The sequence below is a fragment of the Acipenser ruthenus genome, chromosome 1 (genome assembly GCF_902713425.1).
Source record: "Acipenser ruthenus chromosome 1, fAciRut3.2 maternal haplotype, whole genome shotgun sequence".
Taxonomy (NCBI): Eukaryota; Metazoa; Chordata; class Actinopteri; order Acipenseriformes; family Acipenseridae; genus Acipenser; species Acipenser ruthenus.
Window position 1 is genome coordinate 7,689,834 of NC_081189.1, and position 25,841 is coordinate 7,715,674.

The window sequence follows — 25,841 nt, forward strand, 5'->3', positions numbered from 1 at the left end:
AAAAAAAAAAAAAACAAGATGTTGAGGGCTGGTTGCAGCATTTAATATCACATTTACACGGCATGCTGACTCATTTTCTCGAGGAAGAAAAGGCTGCCTCGGGGGATTTTGTTGCATGTAAACCGTTCATTAACTGTGTGTTCATATTGCAACATTTTAAACCCATCAAAGCACAAACAGTAACTTGAAGCTGTCCTACAAACTGGACTTTGCTTCTGATTGCACACAGCACTAAGTTGGACAGTCATAAATAATTTAGCATTTCAATGTCTGAAGCAGTGAGAGAAACTTCAACATGCCTGTAGATTCTTCAGTGGTTTACACATCAACCTTTGAAAGCTACACAGGTACTTTTCAATTACTCTATATACACATTTTTTATATTTTATTCCCAAATTGACTGTTAAAATATATGATGGGTTCTGAAGAAAGAACAGTAGGTGGCAGCATTAGATATAGTAATCTCCAGTTAGGTAAGGCAGCAATATTCTTAATTTTAAATATATTCATTTTTAGTGTGTGTGTGTGGTTTTTAATTTTTTTATTTTCAATTCAGAAACATTACTATTAACAATCATAATGGTGATAATATTTTAGTAAATATTTAATACATCAACCATTGTCCAAGGGAATAACTACGTTTTATACACCAGTGTTCCCATAGGTCACAGTTGGTAAACTTTATTAAAACCTGTATTTTCTACATTTTTTTTTTATTTTTGTGATGAAAAAATTATAACTTTGCCCATTTTAAATAAACAACCAGTCTAGCCATGTAGACTGTCACCAAACTTGATCTTTCTATTATACACCATCCCTTCTTACAAAATGACTGTTTGTTTTGTTTTTTCATCATTTGTTCTTCCTTTCTTGAATCAGCTTTTGCTTTCATTCTGGGATGCTTTAATTAATCCAGGCGCTTTCATTTTTACCTTGCTTTCTTCTGCCATAGTCTCCACAGTGACGTTATTAAACCAAAAACTGTAGTGTATGGTGACATAATCTACTGCAACGGAGCTATCTGATTGGTTAGAAGGGTTATGCTGGTACAACCCAGAACGCCCTGAGAGCTACAATAAGTAGTAATTGTGGAGTAAATCATTACATCACTACTACGAAAGGGATGAACTATGCATTTTAAAATGCCAAATAAATAGTCAGACTGGTAGACATTGACGCATACTGTTGTTGTTATTATTATTTATCTAAGGCAACTTACAGGTGTTACAGAGCAGTAAAGGGTTACAGTGCAAGGTTTATATTTAAATACAGTGTCGTCTACAGTAAGTGCAAATAATACTACTAAAATACAATATGAACTAGGATGCAGCAAGTTATATCAACAATGACATAGTACTGCAAGGATAGTGCATTAGCTGAGGATTCAGTAACATGGTGCATAATAGGAGCAGTAGAGCATTGGACAATTTCTTTTATAGTTCAATTCCTTTCACATTATGAATATTACATTCTGTTCATCTATGATCCATTTCCTTTCTGCTGCAGGTCTTTGGCGAGTCCTGTGGTATAATCTACCACCGCATTACATTTTAACAGGAATTAAAGATTTAAATGTTTAATTAACCCTTTTCAGTGGCCCTTAGGAGTGGAAGTTATTTTTACTCCCAGATCCTCCATCCCCGATGGTCACAAAACCTCTGTTTTACAGTTTACCCCAATATAAGAAGCTCAAGTAGCTTCTAAAACCAGATCCTTTGCAAATTTACTTTGTCAGTGCAAAGAAATTGGAAACAAAGGTATTTTATTGCATCAAAATCTAACATTTTACAACTTGCAGTAAGTATGTTCCCACCCAAAACAGGAACAAGTAAAAAGTTCACAGTTTATGGCCGGTGATGTACTCTATCGTCTGATGTAAAAAAAATAAAATAAAAATTCCAAAACCTGTCCAAAAGTCCCTTATGTGTAATTCTTTATTGAACTGTCACTGGAAGTAAAGTGTGTGGCCAGAACCCAGTAATTTAACCTATTTGTCTTGTGATGCCCGTGGGACCTGCTGGAGCTTTATAGGTCCCCTGTGGATAAACTGTATTTAATCTTCCTCTATTTCCACTGCGTTCTTGAGCACACTGCTCATGTCTCGAGTGAGTTAGCGTTTCATACTGACACGGATAGAACTATGCAAGTATTTGCTATAAACAAGATTGAGTGTTCTAGAAGGTTCAGTATTACCTTCCGTCCCGAAACATTTTTATTTCCCTCTGGTGGGGGGGGAGGGGGGGATGGACGGACGATGACACAGTGTTGGGAAAATTAAAATAGTTTTCAAAAGTTCAAAACGTATACAGTAACTTTTAAATTACTTTATTCCTTCCACATGCTGACTTTAGAGAATTATCCTAGTAAGTGTTTATATACTAGATTTATCATTCAAGGTACAATTGCTAGACAGACGTTCTCTGTTTTTTTTTTGTCACTGTTTCTTGTGCTTTTTATTGTTGATTTATAATATATATATATATATATGTATGTGTATGTGTGTGTAATTATACATATACTATAGCTTTTCATGTCGACAGTTTTATAATTAATAAAACTAAATCACCACCACGATCCCTCTGCAAAAAAATACAATAAAATAATAGATTCTATGATGAATAATGATTTTTTTGGCGTCTTCTCTTTGTGTTGTGCTGTTGCTTTGTGGTGGTCTGCTGTGCTGTGTTTTGTATGGCAAAGGCAGTATTTTTTTATATGAATTGCTGTCTTTTAATCTTTGAAATAATAATCCAAATTAATTTATTTCAGGCTCAGATGAAGAGAAATTCACCCAGTAAGTATTTTTATGGCATTTGTTTTATATTAAGACTTTGTGTTTGATTGCTAGAATTAGCTAATTTTTGCCCTTGAATTTTATGCAGTCTTGCAGTACAAGTATGTAAAAATAATAAAAAAGGCATAATTTATTAAACCTCTGAGTTTTAAACAGAGTATCCTACAAAGTAACAAAAAGTAAATAAAAACAATAAAATGACATTGGTTAAGATAATGCTGATATTCCATTCCTATACCAGCTGAAAATGCATTCATATTTTGTGTACATATAAGATACTGTGGGTTATTTTCAAAAAGTGTCATTTATGTTTAGTGGGATACACTATACTGTATGTAATACATCAAAACCAAGTGGTGCAATTTGACTTGAAAAAGCTCTTTTTTACAATAACACAAATGTATTTTATTTGTGGAGAGAAAACAAATCCTAAGCTGTGTGAAGGAAAGGTATTCCAGGTGCTTAGTAACAGCTTTAATATAGAACAGAACGCACCTGCTGCAGAGGAAACATATTTACAAAAATAAAAGAGCATGTATTGTACACCCTTCAGTAGTGTTTGATCGTCCCGAATGCAATAGTGGCTGTTTCTGAGAAAAGCGGTTGTTGCACTGCTGTTGATAATTCATCCAAACTTCAAACGCTCAATCTTAGATTCTGGGCTAAACTTGCAAGAAGCTAAGTCACTTGGACCATAGTTTTGGCTAGTCCCTTCATTCCTGTAATTAAAACTGAGCCGCTGGAATAAATTGGTCATATTTTTGCATCTTATGCGGTTATATTATGCTGGTGATTGCAAAGAGACAGAAGAGCAGTGCCACTGCTTTCCATTCGGGTTTTAATTATTAAGCCGATTCACACTTGCACGTTTATTCAATGTTCCGCATTGGCACATGTCACATTAAGTTAGGAAATGCACTCCCTCCTTTCATTTGATTTGTGGTCCAGCTTCTGCATCTGACATTTAATTTGGTGTCACAGACCCTTTTTGTATACACCTGTAGCTGCTGTTAATGCAAGGCAGTTAACTCAGAGTTTGGAACGACTGCCATCATATTGCTTCAGAGACAACGATGGGGCCCCTGCTTTCAATTTTATACATACCGTATTCCTTCAAATTTAAGACGCACTTTTTAAACCAATTTTTTCTTCTCAAAAATGGCCTGCGTCTTAAATTAGAGTATAATATAGTGATGCGTGTATTAAAATCGTCAACAAAAGATGCGACAGCCCGAGTACACAAGCAGCAACGTGACTGACTGGCAGTTGAAGGGTTCTGTAGTAGTCATCCTGCAGAGCGGACGCTCTCCTTGATGGAAGCAAAGCAAACTTTCTCTCAGTGCCCGCCTGTTATGCTATGGCTGTGGTGCAGTACCCTTGAACTGATTCGCTGCTCCCAGCCAATCAGGACCTCCCGATCAGCTCAGCTCCGGGCAAGCCTTCCAGTTTGCCACAGCAGCAGCGACAGGGTCCTCCAAAGTCTCATTAGCTTCCAGAGGAATTCGAAGGGAAGCTTTTACAATTTCAGTGTTTCGTTATTAGGCTCAGTTCTAATCAGACCCCTGTATTTTTCTACTTGCCAAGCAATACCACAGTTCACAGAAAGGGAGAAAAACATGTGTGAGTAATCAGAACTGGAAATGAGAATACATTTATCTTGCACTATAACTGGAAACTTTTTTTTTTTTTGTAGAACTGTAAACTAATTTAATCTGAAACAGGATTTAAATATTATGTAATGTTGCACATTTGCATGAGGGGATACATTTATGAGGTCAGAGGGAGAACAGTCGAACAGGATAGGAATTGTTTAGAGAATACATTCTGGTTTCCGCTCGAGCCATTTCTTCTAGGCAGTGTCAATGGACAGTTTCCAAAACATTTGACCATTTGTAATGAGGGGCATTACGAAGTTTCAATGTAAAAGAGTTCAGTTATTTTATTGAAACAGTTTTCAGAAGTTATGAGAAAAGGAAACAAAGGGGTTTCAATGCAAGAAGTGCAGACTTCTAAAAAGAAATGTAGAAGTAAATTCTCCATTAGGCAGACATTTGTCTCATGTTCTGGTAGGTGAACGCTTACTGTAGGTAAATGTAGAGAAGTAATTCATAAGCTTACAAAACAATTGTTCTGTTTAATTATAATGATATTGTATACTGTATAGTTATAGAGAAGTTCAGTAAAGAGAAAACAAAACAGTTTCTAAAAGCTTACTTTTTGTTTTATTTAAACCCAGGATTTATCATTTTAAATGAGGTGTTTTATTTCACTTTTTGTTTTATTTAAACCCAGGATTTATCATTTTAAATGAGGTGTTTTGTTTTACGTGATCTAGGACTGTCAGGATTGGTTACACAGTCATCATCATTAGACTCGCAGCTCGTTTCTGGTAAGTAATCCGGAAAGCAGTGCTGCTTCTGTTACTTTGGGACTTTCACTTGGGATCATCAGATGTCGGGGATTAATGCAGACTAATGCATTTACATCTAAAAAACAATCAGTGACGTGAAAATTAACCAAATGTCCTGCATTAAGTACAAGTACATCTATAAATATTTGAACATCTGTTAAAATTAAGATATGTAATCTCCACTGCTCTTTTATCATTTCTAAAGTTTGACCCAGGCAGGGGTGAAATTACAGGCATTGTTGCGGAGGGAGTATTTTTAACATTAGATAGATAGATTACGTTTACAATTGCTTAAAATTCAAAGGTAGAGCACATCACACAGTCACGCTAATGAAATTGCAGTCAACATATTTAATAACTGGGGAAATGCAATTCATATCTGTTGCAGTATGTCCACTGTTTTTCTCATTTCAAATCGTTTCACAAAACAAACAAACTTTAAAGCATCCAGTGCAAAACCACATCATGATAAACCACATTTGTAGGTGAAAAATGCTAAAATAAAAGTTGTTACGTTGAAAGGGCTTTACATAATCTCTGCAGTAAGAAATTGCAGTGTCTAAAACACAACACGAAATCATAAATTAACATCCAAAGTAGCACTATAGCATTAAAATATTCAATACAAAAAAAGAAAAGTAAATGTATATAAAATATTACTACTACTACTACTACGACTACAACTACTACTTCTTCTACTATTACTACTACTACTAATAATAATAATAATAGACCATAGTTCTGTCACATTAATTATTATTATTATTTATTTCTTAGCAGACGCCCTTATCCAGGGCGACTTACAATTGTTACAAGATATCACATTATTTTTACATACAATTACCCATTTATACTGTTGGGTTTTTACTGGAGCAATCTAGGTAAAGTACCTTGCTCAAGGGTACAGCAGCAGTGTCCCCACCGGGGATTGAACCAACGACCCTCCGGTCAAGAGTCCAGAGCCCTAACCACTACTCCACACTGCTGATCATTGGTTCTCTGCTTTTTAAAGGGATGTCACATTATTAGAATGATTAGAGGGGCCTCCAATTAATTACATGTGGCCAAACAATGTGTGATTGACTTGGCAATAGCAACACTGTGTTAGTGTTTAACTTCAACATCTCTCCTGAATTAGGTGAAGAGTTGGTGAAATCCAGACTTCAGGCATCATATAATAATGAGTAAGTTTATTTATTTTAAACTTTTTTGTTCTCTAGGATATAACGAGAGATTTTACTAGTCACACAATTAAAGAAACATTGTGAAATAAGGGACTCATCCAAAGTGACTCACCCAATCCATTCATTATATTGATCACAGTGATGTGTCTGAAATGCATTGTAGTTTTACGTACTGTCATTTTTTGAATAATAATGTGCACTCTGTGTGTATCGCACCCCCATGTATAATGCACTTGACTGAGTTGCCTTGGGTTACATACCATGTATAATGTGCACCTCTTGTATATACATACAGTAGTATACTATATGGGATAATACCTGAATATACTATGCACCTTGTATATAATGTGCAACCTGTATATAACGCAGTTGTAAATGAGCCAAGTGTAGCTTATATGGCTTTCCCGAATAAACATTTTTAAAATAAAATATAACACCTTTATTTTAAAAAGCACCAGTTTTATTCAGAAAATGATGGTATACCTGATATGTCCTAAACTGACACCTGACGTATGCCCCAGTTCAAAGACAATTCCATCGATTTATTCCCTGTTGTTGTAGAAGCAGACGAGTCAACAGTGACCTCCTCTCTCTGGACCCACTGTTCGGGCCTCCTCTTGAGTCATCGTCTTCGTCATCCTCTCTTTCTACATCTTCAACCGGTAACTGTGTTTAAAATGAGCTGTTTTCTAAATAAATACATTAAACCTGGTTATCCATAATTTGAAATAGGCTTTTAGGAAATAACAATGATGAGGCGATTGTGTATTATTATTATTATTATTATTATTATTATTATTATTATTATTATTATTATTATTATTATAACAGGTTTGCAACAAAACAAAGACTATCCATTATGGCAAGCCAAATAATCGTTTAGAGATATCTCAAATTGCATTTTAAGATATCTTGAAATATTTAGAGATATCTGTAAAACATTTCCAGATATCTTAAATTGAATTCCAGATATCTTTAATTGTGCAGTTTTTAAGATATCTAAAATTAATTTAAAGATAGGTAAAGTTTCATTTTAAGTGGCAGTAATTACACATTGGCATTGTAAATACTTACCACTGTAGGTATTATTGTCTCAGCATGTGAGGCAGGTTTTATTACAAATAGTGACCATTACTATGTAAGTACATAGCAGTTACATTTAAAACATTCAATACATGTGTTATTACATAGTACTTAATGTGTAATTACCACCACTAAGAGTCTGGTGGCTTTGCTGTGGATCTGCAGTGAAAAATGGCGGAACATGTTTTGGAGAATGCGTGTTTCAGCCTTCATTTCCCAAATCGCTGGGGCATTGCAGTGGTGAACCGGGATAAAAGCAGTAACTGGGGAGAAAACCGGGGTAAAAACAATTTAAAATTTTTTTTAAAAAAAAACCTGTCAGAGTTACAGACATTGAGAACCCTCCATTGCCAATTTCTTCTTAACTTGTTTAATGCAAATGAATTGATTGATCACTTGAATCTGATCTGCAGTATTGTTAATGTGATCAATTTGGGATGGGCAGGTTGGTTGTTGCTCAGCTCAGCCCATTTAATCCAGCTTTGCAATATATTCAGCAAAACATTCAGCAAGCAAGCCCTTAGAAAAAAATAAAAGTTTGCCTATCCTAAAAATTGTTTCTGTACATCACATTTTAAACGTTTGAGTTTGAAAATTAAAAGGTTGAATTGTCGTTCAATCTATATGATAGATAACAAACACACTTTATTATACCTCCACATGAAATTTAGAGCTGATAAACCCTAACTATTAACACTGTTGTTCTTTCTTATTCCTTTCTGCCTTCTGGTCCTATTCTTTAGTCGTTCCTACCATTTCCCAAAGCTTTCCTACCTCTGTCCAAACTAAAGATTCTGCAGTATGTTCTTCGATTGCCACAGGTAAAACACTTTGAGCACATGCTGTTCCATTTTTGTATTCCTGCAGTAGCATTTACCGTGCAAGCCTTATGGTGTACCAGATGTTTTGTTGCAGTGAATAATGTTCTTAGCAAGTTTTCTTTTTCAATTCCAATGCATTTCACCTTTAATTTGTTTGTTCAAGTATGACACTTCAGCATCTGTTTGTCAGTCCTTCATTCTTGTATACAAATCTTGTAGGACGGGAGAGTTCAGAAAACTCTGAAGGTTTAGAAAGTATTCATGGCAGGACCGTGGAATTTGCTTACCGTGTTTTTGTAGTACTACACACTAAATTGCACTGTCCAGTTATGAAAACACCTTGAACAACTGTTGTCTCACCACCACTTTATTTATTTATTTTCTTAATAATCGCATTACCTTTTTTGAAATTTGCAAAGAAAAAAAAACTGCTAATCTACAGCTATGGTTAAATGTTTTGCATCACCTACAATTTTAGGATTGAGACAATTAAAAAAATAAAATAAATAAGAACATTTAAAAAATGTAAAACTAAAAAACAATGTGAACATAATTTAGATGTTTTATTTAACATCATGCAATCAAATAAACTACAAAATGATATCACAAGAGTCTACGGGAAGCCATAATAGCGGTACAGTATTATTATTATTTATTTATTAGCAGATGCCCTTATCCAGGGCGACTTACAGTCGTAAACAAAAATACATTTCAAGAATCACAGTACAAGTATTAATACAATTAAGAGCAAGATAAAATACAATGACTTCTCATATTAGATTTCAAAATGTCGCATTTTTCAATTTTTCCCTTTTTTCGTGAAGTATATGGAAAACAACAAAGCGGTGTGTAATTCAATATTTAACTTAACATTATTCAGCAGGTTTCATTCGACTATGTGGCCAAATTGGTTAATTCTATATATAGGGTGATTCAAAACATTTGGCCATTGCTGTACACATACTTCAATAGTATCACGCTAGTTTGCTGTTCCACTGCAGGGCAATATCTAACAATTGAAACAAGATCCTTTAAAACAGGATTGCTGACTAACTCTTTGACTACCCTAGGATAGCTTGTTAAATAGTTTCAATGTCTTGTACTGTAGAATGGGCATGTTAATATATTTGGGTGATCAGAGCTCAGGTGGACCACATTTCTGTGCATGCAAGAAGAGCTGTGTGTGACTCGTGCCCAGTGGTGTAGTGGTAAAAAAAAAAGTAGCGGAGCGGTCCCAATGAGAATCAATTAAATAGTTAACGAGGTATTAACAGTTACGCCCACTTTCCATTTAACGCGATTTAATCGGGGTTTTTTTAATAATAATATAACACATATTTTACTTAACAAATTTCTGTAAAATCTCCCCTCTCTATAGAAAATTAAAAGTTGCACTTACCAATCACAGGTTGTTTTTAGTCAACTATAGGAACTGCCACAGAGCGTCAGGGGAGTCGCTGGAAATTGGAGCTGCCACCCGTGTACGGCTGTCATCTGCGGATCGATGATTGTGTCGCAACCAAGTGGTCACATAAGGGCTTGGATTCCACTGTCTCAAAGGGGGTCCATGAAGCTTGATAAACATTAAGGCTGAAGCATGTTTGATTAAAATTTTGGAACGCTGATCAGTTATAATTAAGTTCATTTGGCTGAATCCCCTTTCACATTCAGCAGTACTGCACGGGATCACACGTGTGCAGTTAATAAGTGGAGCTAAATCATCTGGAATTCTTCCGTTGTTCTCCTTAAAATCTCGAAATGCATTTTTGATAATACGTTCATTTAGCTGAAAGCGCCGACACAATCTTTCAACTTCATTTTCGCCATAACCCTGGGGTAGTTCTGCAGGCCAGTGGTGTGGATCCAGGACCAAGAGCTCAGAAAGAAGACTTTCATATTTTTGGCAATTCACCTCGGAAGAAGCCTGAAAGAATAAGCTATTTGAAATTAATGGTAGCATTTCTAAAATGTATTTTCGAAACCTTAACTGTGTATATATATATATATATATATATATATATATATATATGCGTTTTGTAGTTTTGAGTAGGATTAAATAAAGTAAATAATAAAAGTGAGATTTTGCAGAATACATATACTGTGCGGGAGTGTTTTTCTATTCTTATATTTACATTAGTCTATGCACCTGCGATGAGACTGACAGGAGTGCAGATGTTTATAATTTATTTGTATATACTTCTCAGTTGCAGTTTTATACTACACATGAAACTGAAATTAACGCCCCCCTCTGCTCGTTAATTGCAAACAATTAGGCTAGCTATTAAAATTAAAAAAATCTGTACAAGGTTTATGAACATACCTTCTCATTTGATGCAGTGGTTGTAAAAAGTCGTTCTTTCATATGATTGGCGAGTTTGGTAAGGAATTGTTTATGATTTATTTTTACATGTTTGGGATTCGACGTCAGCACTGTAGATTTAAATGTTCCTTCCATGGCAGCTATCTGCGCTTCAAGAGTCTTTGTACCTACATTCTCATTCATGGATTCAAAAATCCTTACTGTTCTACGTGCCATTTTATCTGCATAAACCAATGTAGTAGTCCGTTTCTGGAGAATCTCTGACAGCAGTGAAAGTTCGTATAAGGCATCGTACATAACTCCGAGGTCAATGAGAAATTCTGGCGAGCACAGCCTTTTCAGTAGACCGCTGTATGTCGCTCTTTCAGCAGAAGTCCGCTTAGAGCTTACGGCAGCTTTAAAATGAGTCGACAGAACTTCAAAACTTTCCCACACAGCGGAGACAGTCCTGAACGAACTGGAAACCCATCTCACATCCAGTACACGACCAATTTTCCTCAAGACAGCATCCAGTTCCTTCGCACAATTTCGGAGTTCTTGCTGATTTAGTGCTGATCTACTGTAGACTGAGTATAGCTTGTCCATGAAAGAATGAAAATGGTTCATGCCAGTAGTCTCAGAAACACTATCGGCAACTGCAAGTTCGAGTCTGTGATTTAGACAGTGCCAGACAACAATGTTGGGGTACATGTCTGAAATTCGTTTTGCCACACCAGATTTTTTCCCAAGCATTACACTTGCACCGTCACTTGCAAATGCAACAAGATTCTTCTGTAAGTATGCATGGTCAAACCCGTGTTTTTGAAGACACTTAGTAAGCGCTAACACTATGGACTCAGCTGACTGATCAAAAAGTTCAACTAACTCCAAAAACATGAAGTGAGGGTCACGTGTCTTGTCTGTCTCGCATTTGAGATGCACAATAAGTGCTGGGGAACCATTCAGAGCTGTTGATTCATCAATTAACACAGCAATTTTTCCATCGATGTGTATTATTCTCTCACAGGCCTTTTTGACCATTTCATCAGAAACGTGGTTGATAATTTGAGTGGCGCTGTATCTGGAATGAAGACCAGTTCCCACATTAACACCATTTATTTCTTGCAGTTCCAGTAAGGCCTGATGATCAGAATAGGGTCGATTTTGTTTTGCAAGGTAGTAAGCAGTAGAAAATATTTTACAGGTAGTTTCGTGATCTCGCCTTTTTGCACTGTCAACACATTTCCCAATAATGTCCTCTGTGTTCTGCTGTAACAATGCAGTGGCCTTGTTATGAGCGCTGGATTTCTTGTGTTCAGCTATCTTTTTTCTCAAAGATCGTAGCTGTTGCTCTCGAGTTTTTCCATTGTACCCAACACTGTAATTTTTCCACTCAGAAGACAGAGAAACACCCTGACTTTTCAAAACTGACAGCGCAGAAACACGTCTACAAACACGACAGCCCAGATTACCATCCGCACAGTCAAGGAAAGTGTAAAGTTGTTTCTTTTCTTCCCATACCTCAGAACTCCAGATGTTTGGCCATGGCTGTTTCTCCGCGCTTTTTTCTTCAACTGCTGTAGGTTCTGGTTCCACTGTAGGTTCTGCTTCTGCCGTACAACAAACGATCTTCTGTTTTTTACTACTATTGCCAAAATATTGTATCAAAGTCTCTTGACGAGTTCGTTTACTACCTCCGAGACCAGACATTTTTGATTTGCGAGTTGTTTTTTATTATTATTAATACCGTTACTAATATCATCACCTCAGTTACGGCCAAGGAACGAACCGCCTCCTTCTCTGATTGGTTGTCAGCAACATCACTTTCAAAATTGATTTGCTAAAAAAAAAAAACTGGAATGACAGCATATTTTAATGGCATAATAATGGACCAATCAAAAGCAGCAACTGTGCTGCTTATTGTGGTGACATCGTTTTTCAGATTACTTGATGTTTTAGCCGACAGCTTGTCTTTATTAAACGTATAGCTAGCTGTCTGTCTGTCGCAAATTCGCACAGCTGGCACAGAGCCGCAGGCAATGCTTACTACAAGTGTTTAGACAAAATTCGAACACGAAAATATTTTAAATATATGTATTTATAAATGTGAACATTTGCAATTGAAAAACATGGATTGAAAAAGTGCCGGAGCGCCGCTCCGCCCCGCTCCGGCTCCACTACACCCCTGCTCGTGCCCCATTTGGGTAGAACGCATGTGACAGTGACCTGTGATCTAACCTTGTGGTTACACTAAACATTAGTATAATTAACGCTTGTTTCAAGGGCTTTCCAACCAAATGTAATTAATTTTACTCAAGGAATTGAGCAACCACTCCTTGAGCAACCACTCCTTGGTCAACTTGAGATGGAGTGACCCATTAGTATAATGCTGGAACAATGCTCTTTTTGAGTGGAGATATCTTTTCCAGACTTGCATAGATGTATGTCTGCAGTGTTGAGATAAAGAGGGAAGTAGTGGAAACATTACACTTACAGTATTAAAAAGCATCATTGAAAGATTATTGCTCTCTTAAATGGCTCAATGCTAGTTTCTGTTCAATTGTGCCTTTTGGGATATTGCATTGTGCTGCTTTCAACTGTTCCTTTTTCCTTCAGCTGATCTAATGCTGCACAATGAGAACTCCTCTCTGTCCAGTTCTCCTAATGCTTCAGCTTGGGGTGTAGTAGGTGAATGCTTCCTTGGACGCCAGCCAGATTCAGGCCACAAGAGCCCTCTCTCAGAGCATTCTAAATGCCCAGGTCTAAGCACTGCTGTTACTATGACAGCTGCTCCAGAAAGCATGGACATCCTGTCTTCCTTGTCTTGGTCTCAGTGTCAGTGGATATCATTTACAGATGAACTGATGTCATACAGACATTTCAATGCAAGCCCAAAGGAGCCCCAAAGACTGCAGTCTAAATCTAAAGCAAACTCTCCGTCTTCCTCCTCTTCCTCCTCCTCCTCTTCCTCCGCTGTTAAATGCATTTCTAATCACCTGAGTGAGCTTTGCAGTGATTTCACGCACAGCACAACATCGTTTATTGAAGAAAACGTCAGAATGTCATCCACTTCCCCAGCACCAGTGGATATAAACTTAGCACCTGTTCTTAATCCCAAACATAATGGTAATGGAAAGCATGAATTGTACGATGTTGTTCAGTAAATAGGGTATTTTCAGTTAGTAACCTATTGTGTACTGGACACAGCATCGATTTGAAAACTCTGTGTGTGTGTGTGTGCATCATAGATATTTAGGATGTGGATGCCTGTAGTAACTACTTGCATGGAGTGTTGTGTCAATTTCGAATTGCTTGTGGTGCAGTATCATACAAAATGTATTTTTTCATACATGATAATAAAATCTCAAACATAAGGTTAATGTTTCCCACTTGAAAGAAACTCCATAAGCTACTTGTAGTTGACAGTTTTATATGCAATCCAAGAAGGATATACGTACCCAACAAAGAATGTATGCTTTCCTTTTTTATATAAAATATACTCGTATTTGCTGTGCTGTTTTAACCTAATGTTATGTATGCTTATTTAATTTTATTTCTAACAAGTTCCTTCTTCTTAACTTGTATTTTTTTAATTCGGCTCTTGACAGTGTCTCAGCCAGCCAGACCCACAACTCCTCAGATTACAGCAGTGTCTCAGCCGGCCAGACCCACGACTCCTCTCACTACAGCTGCAATAGTGCCGCCACCACGACCAACCTCGCGACCAAAGCTCTCTGCAGTAAAACTTGGTGGCATCAATGAAATAGTAAGTCATGATAGATCGAAAAAGTAAAGACTGCTTTGAAAACTGCAAAATGTAAAAATGACAAAACCTCTTTGTCTGATAGGCTAATGTCTGCGGTCATTGACATGGCTATTCAATCTTTTTGCAGCAGATAGAGGGTTAAACCTGCCCCTTGCAGTATTAAGTTAGGACTAATCTGTCGTTTTATGAAATTTTCCAGGCCATCACCATTTTAAATTGATTAGTTCAAATTGATGTTTGTAAAACTGGCTTTTGGTGTATTATTATATGACTAATTCCTTACAAGGCCTGCGTTAGTGGGTGGTACGAACCCTGCTGTACATATTTGTCTGTTTTGTGAACATGTTCTTGCCCTCCACTGCTTGCAGATAGAAGCAGAATAGTCTAAAAGGATACATTTCCCTTCTCATTAATATTAAGAAAATGCATTTGTTTTCTAGGCCAGACCGTTTAGTCCACCGAAGATAACGAATGCCAGCCCACCCCCTGCAGCCCCCCTGGCTCGTGCAGAAAGCACTTCCTCTATATCGTCCTCCACGTCGCTCACTGCCACAAGCAACCCAGCTGTGGGTAAGTTCCATCGCAGTTCAGAGCTATGTGGTTGTGAATGTGTGTTGCAGTGTAAGAGTTTGTATAATTGGCTGGTATCCTTCGCAACACAAATTTTTACAAGCCATAGCTGTAAGCAACAGACAAAACTACCCTTTCACAATGCTGTTGTATTCAGGGATAGAAATAAGACTCCAATTGCAGGTTTTAAAACAAGCTTGATTAGCCCCAGTGTATAGGTAACAAGCTCAGGTGTGTCTTATTAAACTTAAGGAAAAACAGGATTGGATCAAACTGCTATGCAATGTGAGCCCTATTTCCATCCCTGTGTAGCTAAAAGAAATATTGGAGATCCCATACAGGAATTATTTACATTATAAATAGATCAAAAAGTATGCTTGATTTAGTTTATTGTATATCACAAGTCTTTGATAAACTCCTTAATAGTTTGATATTAATGACTCAGCACATACTCCTATCTAGACCAATACTAAAAGTTATTGGGCTGCTTTCAGTTGAGTAACAGATTTAACAAAACAACGAATTGATGTATTGGCATAGTTCTGTATATTTTGACTGCCCTACCCAAGTGTATACCATTTTGTTTTTTCTTTTAAGATGGCACTGCATGATTTGCTTGTATTTGGTTTGGTTTGTTTTTGTATTTTTGCTTTGTTTTGTTCCTTTTTTAAAAATGTCATAGAGGATGATGTGTTCATTGGGAAACTGCCTACATTTGAAAAGCGCTGTGAGACACCAGCAGGTACAGTAGCAGAAGTGAACCTGTCAATTCTGTCTCCTAACACTCTCCTACTGGATTGGCATGCTCTAACAATTGATCTAAAAATCCAGCTCCTATCTGGCTTTGTGTGAAAATCTACCGCTTTTATTAGTTATTCTGAGACCAGAACTAACCCATAAAGTTTTATTTCAGATATCAGCATGTTCCTCCTGATCATGTAGTTGGGAATGACAAATTAGTCTGCCATTGGTGTATTTTTACATTGTTTGCAATATTGAGTCATTGACATCTTATTTCAGTTTGTGACCAAAACGTAGAGAGCATAGCATCCCTGAATAGCTAGGTTTTTTTTTTGTTGTTTGTTTTTTTTAACTTGCATCTCCAAATAATTTGTTTTATTTGCATGAGTATATTTTGATATTTATCTGGACTTTTGCCCTCTTGTAAAAGAGATTGAATCTCAAAAGAATTTCCTGGATAAATAAAAGTTGAATAGATACATAAAAACAAATCACTCGGCAATAACACCTGTTGTAATTAGGGGTGCACCAATAATCGGTAGCCTATCGGCATGGCACCGATATAAGAAAAAAAAAAATCCACGATCAGCAGTTTTTGTTATTTTAGCTGATTTAATGTACACAGATATTCATGCATGAATTTATTCCAACACAGAATTGAATGTTTGGTCAGGCTCGCTTACTATACTAATGATGCAAGAACACTGAGACCGTCATATTCCCAGTGCTCAAAAGAGCTGTGTGTTTTGGATGTTTTTTTTTTAAATATCTGAAGGCAACAATAGGATAGTGAGTTGTGTGCAGCAGAACAGACTTGATGCTACATTAAATCAAACAATGAACTTGAGTAGAATATTATTCTGATGCTTTTTAAAGAGTTCTCTTCTTTTGAATATTTAAGACACCTGCCCATGCTGCTCAACACTCTCCGCGTCCAAACAGCAAAACAAGTCCTCTTAGTTCGTGCAGACTGCCGGGTTGTTACATTATTATTATTATTATTATTATTATTATTATTATTATTATTATTATACAGTGTACTTCAAAATGGCATTTTGTAATTTGTGTTTACCCTGTTTAATCTGCATTGGTTGTGGGTGTATTTGGCAGAATTTTGAAGCAGAAATTGATTACTGTGCTGTCTTTATTTAAGTAACAAATTCAAGTTGGACTGAATTTTGTAACTGGAAATTTAACCGGAATCTTTTTTTTTCTTTTTATTAAGTGAACAATTTAAGTTGTGCTGCATTTTTAGCAGTGTATCTTTTAAAATAAGAATTTAACGAACGTTGATGTAGTTGACATTGCGTAGGCTACAATTTTATTTTCTAATGTACTGTATAGGTAGAAGTTATAATACGCAATGTTTGACAGTATGTGGCTATCAAAGTTAAGGGTCATATATTTTTTTCTACAGAACTGTTTTTACTAGTACAAATGCAAAATGTTCCTTTTTTAACATTTATAATAATAAAACAGTATAAATATAGGCCCTGTGCCTTGTTCTATTAGTTTACAATAGCCTTGTTCTAGTAGTTTACAATAGCTTAACTGCTCCATTATCAGTATCCGCTGATATGGGTAGATAACCATCGGCTATCAATATCAGCCAAAAAAGTCTTTATTGGTGCACCCCTATTTGTAATGCTAAAGGAATCCTAACCTAACTTGAATTTATTATAGTATTACTGAATATACAAAGTGTGTAACGCCCGAATGCGTTTTCTAGCTGAACATTAATCCTGAAAGTAATGATTGAAGCAGGGTACAGAGAAAGCATGCCTAGGCACATTGCTGAACCTTGACAGAATGCGTTCTACCTACGTAACTGCTTCGACCTCTGTCTCAAGAGCATGCTTGCTATGTTTAAGGAATAAGTGGACTTGTGTGCATGAAACCCTAGTGAGAAAGGCTGCCATAGACACGAGCTTCAAATGAATTTGTTAAAATGCTGAATATGAAATCAGATCTTAAGATTGTGCTGTAACATGTGGCCATTATTTGTGAGGACGGTTTGTGTGGGCTGTAGCTGGAGTTCTGCTGAATGAAATGGTCTGGTTGTGCTGTCTGTGACCCAAGCGTCATTTTTGTACCACTCTCGGCTACAACAATCATTACACTTGGGATGTACAGTACTTGAACAAACTAAATTCAGACCCGCTTTATCCAGTATTTGTAATCGCATGTGCCAGAAGTGCAGCTGACATTGATAATGTTATTTCACAGTTACACTTCCATGCAAGACCCTGTTTTTTAAATAGCAGCATCATATTCATAAATGTCTTCCCTACACACTTTATAACCCTTTCCGTTGCATGTAATCTTGAGCATGATATCCATGTACTGTAGTTTGTAAAAAATGTTAAGAGCATGTTGTTTATAATCCTGCCCTTCCCCCATTTCCATTTATATATAGCGCTTTTTAACTTATTTTTTTTATTACACTATTCTCATATTCATGTTCTGTTAATATTTTTTGAATCTTCTATTCTGTTTCACTGTAGGGATTTCTCGGGGCCCCAGTCCAATTAGCCTTGGATCTCTGGACTCGTTACCTATTGCAGCAGCCTTCACTGAGTCTGTCAACGCCTACTTCAAAGGAGCAGACCCCTCTAAGTTAGTGTCACATGACTAGTTTTTTTTTTTTTTTTATTACCAGCCCTAAGAGCAGTTTAATAACTCAGGCAGTATAGGCAGATAAGGTAGGTCAAGGGGAATCTTGACACATTTCTTTGACTAAAACAGAGCAGTTGCCAGACAGGGTGATGCCAAATGCGCAACCATCTTCACTTTTCCAGACAATGTTTGAAACTGTCCTAGTCTTTTAAGATGTGCAATGTCCTTTATTAAACCGGAATAAGACAAAAAAAATAATACTTTAATTTTGAAGTTGACGGTTTCTTTTTTCTATATATAAATGGTTCTATTGCTACTTTATGACAGCAACATCATGGTTGCTATATTATTTTGTAATTCTAGTGTTGGTTGTTTTCTCTTCCTTGTCCAGGTGCATTGTAAAAATTACAGGGGACATGACTGTGTCCTTCCCTACTGGAATTATCAAGATTTTTACCAGCAACCCATCACCACCAGTACTGAGCTTCAAGTTAAAGAACACGAGCAAACTTGAGCAGATTCTTCCAAACCAGCAACTTCTGTACAGGTAGATAAATCCGAGAACTTGTTCAAAAGACCTATAGAGGATTTTAACTCTTTCAACACTGCAGACCTGCAACCTAATATTGTAATGTACATCTCTGTCCATGCTTAAAACACTAAAACAATGTAACTGGTAAAACTAGGGTGTCTATAAAGTTACTTTGTTGTAAATAGGTACAGTTTTGTTCATCTTGGTTCACTTTGTGTTTAACTGAATCATCCACATGTTCACTTAGAGAGTGGTATTGTCTCTATGCTGTGGTAGTGTTGAGGCTGTGTACAGTTTGTTTGAGCAAACAGGTTTATTTTTGTATTTTAGTGACCCATCACAAAGTGATTCTAATACCCAGGACTTCTGGATGAATATGCAAGCCCTTACTGCCTACCTCAGAAAAATGTCTGAACAGAATCCCTCAGCTTCATACTACAATGTTGACATCTTAAAATACCAGGTAATCTACCGCATTCAAAAGTGGTTTGGATGACAAAAACTGATTTTATATATATATATATATATATATATAATATATATATATATAAATAAATGGGGAACACTTATCAACAGAATACAGCTAGTTGATTTTATATATAAAAAAATAAATAAAATAAATCCCCAAGCTTTTATTTTGTAAAGCACACATCTTTGTTAAGTTAGCAATGCTTTTTCAAGAGTAGTTACAACTAGAAGGTTGTATGACTGACACAGAAATCACAACAGTGCAAATGATAATGCTCATATAACCGTTTCATAAAAGTCCTGCGATTGCGATGAGGCTGCGATGTCGCAGAGGTCGTCGCTGCGTGCTTTTCATAAAGCACTTTGCAAGTGCCGTCACTTGCGATCACTCGCGATCTGCGATGAGGGAAATCAATAACTCGGTAATGACTTTTAAGGCACAGTGAAAGCTATTTTTTTTTTTTAAGAAAAAAATGATAGTATTGAAATGGATGGTCAAGACAAATCCATTCTATTTGGCAAGTTTTCTGGAAGTTTAATTCACGAAGAAAAAGAACATTGCAGCTGATCACTGATGCAGTAAACAATGTTGGGGAGGAGCAAAGAACAGTAGCCGTAATAAGAAAGAAATTGATAGATCTAGCGAGCAGAACGAAATTAAAAGGAAAAAGAAGGCAGATGAAAAAGCTTTAAAGTTGATTGAGGACCTCACTGTCGACAGAAATTTGGAGCTGTGTAGAAGTGACAGGCTGTACTTTGAAGTTCTATACATGCATACATACATACATATGGAAAGCCCTTCTTCAGCTGTGTAGAAAAAGCAAATGCTGTGTAGTATGAACGTATAGAAAAAGTTTACTGATCTGTGTTTACTTTTCTTTCTACACAGCTGAAAACGGGCTTTTAGCCAAAACGTATGTAGCCAGCTATGCACACTCGCTACATTGACACTTTTATTAGTCTTTATTAGGGGGCATGCCTGATAATCAAGCTGCGTTTAGCCTCATTATTTAAACATGTGGGGCAGGTGTCAAGGAGGTGGCTGCTGCAACAAAGCGTTGTTATTGCTGTGGTGAAGTGTAGCTGAGACGAATCGAGGAAAGTGTTTTTGTTTCTGTGATTTGGGGATGTGGCAGGTTTCTTTAGATCTAGAAGTGAGGAGGCGCTTGTCACTATTTTTGTCACTTGAGTTTGGTAAGTTTTATTTATTTGTCATGCTATTAGCATACTGAATAAATCAGTACTTTTGGTATATGATTGTATTTAATAAATAAACCATGTTTGTTTTTACAACTTGACCTTGCTTTTATGTTTTATGAAACTTAATTTTTTGTTTGTGAGGTGCTTGCGATTTGCAAATCGTCACAAATCGCTTTTATGAAACGGACCCCAGAGGGTTAGTGTCTTTGGTGTTTTGGAGGAATGCTTTGATATGACAATCTACAATTCTGCATGTTTCTTTCCCCCATAACTATGAAGGTGAATATACAAATGTTCAAATCATTGCAACAAGTCAATCACAGTTTAGAAGTCACAAACTTTCAGAGACTAACATATGTACAAGACTACATATACAAGTAGTTGCAGCATGCTCACTTACATAAAAAAAGTCCTGTTAAGTGTTGCTTGAAGTATAAAGGTTGCATAGTGCTGTTTCAGAGATTTTTCTTAATGATAAGTATAATTTACAGTTTTCATTTCTTTGTTTTTTCTAGGTCGCGTCAAATGGAATCCAGTCGACTCCTCTAAATCTGGCAACATACTGGAAGTGCTCTCCAACCACAACTGACGTCCGAGTGGATTACAGATACAATCCAGAGTCCATGCTGACTCCCGGCATTCTGGCAAACGTGCAGGTTCTGGTGCCAGTCGATGGAGGAGTTACAAATATGCAGTCTCTTCCAACAGCCGTTTGGTAAACCTTATTGATATGTGGCTACTACCATCCATGTCCTTTATTTATTTACTTCTGTTTATTTTATTCTATTCAATATTTGCCGCCTTATGTCCGCAAACTGTAAAATAGCCAGTGCAACCCCAAAACTGCTTAACTACGTAATGAAAAACACACACTATGGAGGGTCTAACTTCACCCTTGGAAATAAAAATTGCTAACCCGCAGCTTACTTTAACACACAAGATTTTTAAATTTTATTACAGATTATTATTATTTTTTTATTTATTTATTTATTTATTTTTTTAACAGGAATGCAGAGCAGAAGAAAGCATTATGGAAGTTAAAAGATATATCGGAAAAATCTGAGAACGCAGGTATGTAACACACATAGGTTTAAAATGTTGCATTAATTAATGGTAAATAGTTTATGAAGGGTTGCTACTGAATGTACACAACTGAAAAAATTAAGAGCAAACCTTAAATATGGGAAAAATAACACCATGAACATAGTCAAAAAGTTTTGAAGGCCCTGAGTCTGTTCTGATGCTAGATAATGCCCATTGTCATAGAGCAGGAGACAATAGAGGTTATGGACTGGCCAGCAAGAAGACCAGACCTTAATCCCATAGAACACATTTGGGACCTAGGATGTTGTGTTCGTCAGTACTGTAACCCTCCATGTGGCATCAGCGAGCTTGGTGTTGCACTGACTGAAGAATTCCAGTTTGAAATGTTGCTGCTTTTAATTTTACACTACATTCAACTGCTATGGTGATCTTTTAAAACAGATGTTTTGCCATTTTCATAGGTTCAGGATCCATGAGGGCAAAATTTGAACTTTCAGAAGGACCCACTAACCCTGCCACACTCGCAGTGCAATTCTTAAGTGAAGGAAGCACACTTTCAGGGGTAGAAATAGAGCTGGTTGGCTCTGGATACAGACTTTCCTTAACAAAGAAGAGATTTGCAACAGGTAGGAAGCTAGTTATCTTTGATCCGTATGAACTTCTTTATTTACATGGCATGCAATCAGTGTTGCATGTGTCTAAGAAAGCATCAATAAAAAAACTAAACCAATTGATTTTTTTGTATTTGTAACTTTTTATATACTTCTCATACCTCACAGCTTTACTATGTATTATTTTTAACCTAATGTTCATGAATTTTGATCATATTTCATTTTGGAAATCATCTTTGTACAGTAAGCCAACATCTAAATAAATAAAAAATGACTTTGCAGTTACAAAGGGGTGATCTACACAGAGACCCACCAGCCTGGGGATGTACTTTTAACCTATTCATCTAAAAGGTTGCATTCTATAACTGAAAGGAATTGGCTTTTGTTAATGGGCTATAATGCTACGTTGTTCAAGTCTCACTGGGTTAAAGAAAGCTCTCGGTTTGAATGACTTCCTTTCAGGTAGCCTGTTAGATTTGTACTTTTCTAGGTCAATTCAACTCAATAGTGTCTTAATGTGAAACTGGGGGAAAGGCTTTGGTTTGTCACTGGTTGCAAGCCTGTCTGCCATTAGGGGGACATCCATAACCCCTGGGGCCACAAATGTGGTCATGTCACTGATGGGTTTTCTCTACATACAGGGAAAAATCAAGACCTGAATGGGTTATATACAAATTACAAAATGAAGTCAATTCTAAGACGAAGGTCTTGACCGTTTTTAGTGTCTTCATTTAACCAGCTGATCGGTTCTCTCCACCCCTTGAATGTTTTTAAAGGCACTCGGGCTGATCTTTTTAAACTTAGTATTATGGTGCCAGATATTGTTTTGCTTCTAAACTGCGAGAACTAAATAACGAATGCACGAGCATGCCACGTAATGTTTGTCAAATTGTTTCACAAGCTGAGATGGAAAGATATATCTGAAAAGTGCAATAAACGATCCCACCTAAAATCTTTTTTTTTTTTAAATGTAAAATTAAATGAAGAAACCAAGATTTTAGTTAAAATGATGCTGGCCCTACTAAAAATTTTGAATGGACAGTTAGGGTCATAAAGCTGAAATCCTTTACAGAGAAACCCAGCAGTCTGAGAGTATTGTACTTGAAAGGTTTGAGATCCATCGAGGACATTTTGAATTCAAGTGACAGTGTGTTTACAAATTCTCGTCTTCTGTACATGGTGGTGGTGGTGGTGGTGGTGGTGTTGTTTCAGCTCACAGACACATTTCTCTTTCCATTCTGCAGGAAGGTATATGGCAGACTGCTGATGATGCTAAAACAAAAGGACTTGGTCCAAGAAGCACAACTCTACTACAGCAGCTTCATCTGTTTGTTTCATGGTCCTGGAAACAAACATAAACAAAAACAGTTTTTAATATCAAATCTCAAGGTTTTGGCAATAACTTTTTGTTAATTTTGTTAATTCTGAAAAAAAAAAGAAATCTTTAGAAATGTAATTGCACCTTTTTAGAACAGTAATATTGACTACATAAATTAGCACTGATGTGATTTTTTTTTTTAACACTGTTTTAAAAACTGGGCTTTCAGGAAATTTATGAAATTTAAAATCTTTACCGCAGTTTGATTTATTTAGACTTTTGTAAATCAAAACAGTAGTATATAGTCAAATGTGTATAGTTAATAATATGTATAATAATTATATATTGGACTGCTATAAATTATAAGAACCTGCACTAACCATCTTAGCTAGGGTATAATAAACAGGTTTAGATGCAATATCCTATAATGCTTTGCATATGACAATTATATTAAATCTAATGGGGATACTAAAAGAAAATTGGTGTGTAAATATTTGCAAATTGTGAGAATTGAAAGCTGTGCATCTCTGCAATGTTGTGTTCAAGCACTGTTTTAAAAGCTTGGTTTTAGAATGCTTGAATGGAATATCTGTAGACTACACTTTTGCAAGCATTTATGACTGTCGATGTAAAGACTTTAATTATTTTCTGTGAATACAACGTGCAATGTTCTGACAACTTCACTTTCAAAAACTGCATGGATTTTGTTTTTGGTATAAGTAGTTTCATATAAATGTTGACGTTGGGTATAGCCGATCAGTTCATTTTTCCATGGATGTTATGGTAACATTGGTGCCTCTTTTTAATCCGTCTGTCCCATGTCTCAATTGATGTGCCTATCTTTACTTTTTCAGAATCTATAATTCCTATACTTTATATTATGTGAGCACTACTCTTGACTGTTATGCATACAATTATTTAGTGCTCTTAAATATTGGATTTTGAAGGGAAGGGCTGGATACTTAGTTGAAGCTTGAATTTAAAGGGTATTAAAGTGATACAGGCGGTGGCTTTTATAATACACTCATTAGTTACTGTTCCTGCCTTTCACAATCTGTTTCTTTATAATAATACCACTGCTAAGAATTTCTTCAGTTTGCTAAAAAAAAAACAAAAAAAACTTTTTATGCAGTGAGTTTTATATATGCATTATTGTTGTTGTTTTTGTTTTGTTTTTTTAAACACTCAGATTCCTTTCTAAGGGGGTATTTGCAGTAACAAATGTCACTGTTATGCAGGGGTTATTCTTGCTAACAGTAGCTCTTGTAATTTATTGTAGAGTTGTTAACCTTCCAAACTGATGTATGATTTGGTGTCTGCTACTTTTAAAAAAAAAATAGAAAATTAATGTAGCAGAAACACAAAAGATGAAGACAGAAAGGTGAATACAAAAAAATAGAAAGCAAATAGATGTATGCATTTCCCTTCTTAAATGTTGAGGAATATGCAGCTGCTTGTTGGAATGTTGCCCAAATGTAAGTGTATATTACGAATACCTCTGTGGAAAATATGTATTTAACAATTTGTATCTGATTTCCTGTGTGCCACGTGTGCTTGAACTAAAATGAGATTTAAAACTTAATAGAAAGGTAAACGCTGCCACATGTTCACTTTTTTGTTTTTGTTTGAAAAAAAAGCCAAGGAAAAATGTAACCTTTCAATTTGTGTATATTCTCGAAAAGCCACTGCATGAAAATGTTACTTGTGTCATTGTTGTGTTTTATGTTGGTCGCAGGCATGAGTCAGTCTGCAACTGAAACTGTGTTTTGAGGATTATGAAATGTAACCCTTTTAGTAATTGGATACTGCTGCTGTCTGTGTAGCTAAATGGAGGCAGTACGTTGTATTGTGCAGCAGTTTTTTGTTTTTTTTTCGTTTTTGGGGGGGGGGGGGGTTGTAAGAAAAGGAGAAAGTGCATTTTATATAAGGCTAACCTCTCTATAGTGGCAACTTCTTTTGTTCTGATCCCTGATGTTGTCTATATGTTTGCAATCCAAATCTAAGTCTAATAAGGGCTGCGTTTCTTCCCAGTCTCACTGGATGCAAAGTAAGGCATAGCTCACTGTTCTCCCAGATATTGTTTTTTTTATATTTAAAGACTATTTCTAATATATTTACTTTGGCAACTTGTCAACTTTTTGTAAAAACTGTACATGGTTAAGACAATACTTGTATACAGAGAGTTCTTTCAGTATACAGAGAAGGAACAATGTCTTATTAAAGCAATATACACAGACTATCTCCTGGGTTCCATTGGTGATCTTCAGTGAAATAAAAAATAAAAGTCGCCTAATTCAGCAATAAAGTTGTTGCCGTGTTGCTTAAGGAAACTCCATAGTTAAATGGAACATACTGCAACCAGAAAAAAACAAGTATTAATAATA

General features: G+C 36.2%; 2 protein-coding genes across 6 annotated transcripts in view; one reads left to right on the plus strand and one right to left on the minus strand.

Moving 5' to 3' along the window:
• Positions 1 to 25,762, plus strand: part of LOC117403944 (F-BAR domain only protein 2-like) — a 64,359-nt gene extending 38,597 nt beyond the window's left edge. For 2 of the 5 annotated variants that reach the window (XM_058990224.1, XM_058990172.1), the window contains exons 15-30: positions 2,770 to 2,794; positions 5,130 to 5,183; positions 6,343 to 6,388; positions 6,950 to 7,050; positions 8,215 to 8,292; positions 13,208 to 13,717; positions 14,200 to 14,357; positions 14,798 to 14,927; positions 15,610 to 15,669; positions 18,173 to 18,284; positions 18,676 to 18,831; positions 19,147 to 19,279; positions 21,000 to 21,199; positions 21,491 to 21,555; positions 21,990 to 22,154; positions 23,384 to 25,762. In XM_058990224.1, coding sequence (XP_058846207.1) covers positions 2,770 to 2,794; positions 5,130 to 5,183; positions 6,343 to 6,388; positions 6,950 to 7,050; positions 8,215 to 8,292; positions 13,208 to 13,717; positions 14,200 to 14,357; positions 14,798 to 14,927; positions 15,610 to 15,669; positions 18,173 to 18,284; positions 18,676 to 18,831; positions 19,147 to 19,279; positions 21,000 to 21,199; positions 21,491 to 21,555; positions 21,990 to 22,154; positions 23,384 to 23,406 — 2,016 coding nt within the window. In that variant the 3' untranslated portion in view covers positions 23,407 to 25,762. The remainder of the gene's footprint in view (positions 1 to 2,769; positions 2,795 to 5,129; positions 5,184 to 6,342; positions 6,389 to 6,949; positions 7,051 to 8,214; positions 8,293 to 13,207; positions 13,718 to 14,199; positions 14,358 to 14,797; positions 14,928 to 15,609; positions 15,670 to 18,172; positions 18,285 to 18,675; positions 18,832 to 19,146; positions 19,280 to 20,999; positions 21,200 to 21,490; positions 21,556 to 21,989; positions 22,155 to 23,383) is intronic. The other 3 variants (XM_058990260.1, XM_058990284.1, XM_058990315.1) reach the window with 3 other exon arrangements.
• Positions 9,485 to 12,787, minus strand: LOC131697985 (E3 SUMO-protein ligase KIAA1586-like). Its single transcript, XM_058990376.1, has 2 exons — positions 10,613 to 12,787; positions 9,485 to 10,216 (listed from the first exon to the last, which is right to left on the minus strand). The coding sequence occupies exons 1-2, from the start codon at positions 12,299 to 12,301 to the stop codon at positions 9,716 to 9,718; spliced, it is 2,190 nt and encodes a 729-aa protein (XP_058846359.1). The 5' UTR covers positions 12,302 to 12,787; the 3' UTR covers positions 9,485 to 9,715.
• Positions 25,763 to 25,841: the final 79 nt, after the last annotated feature.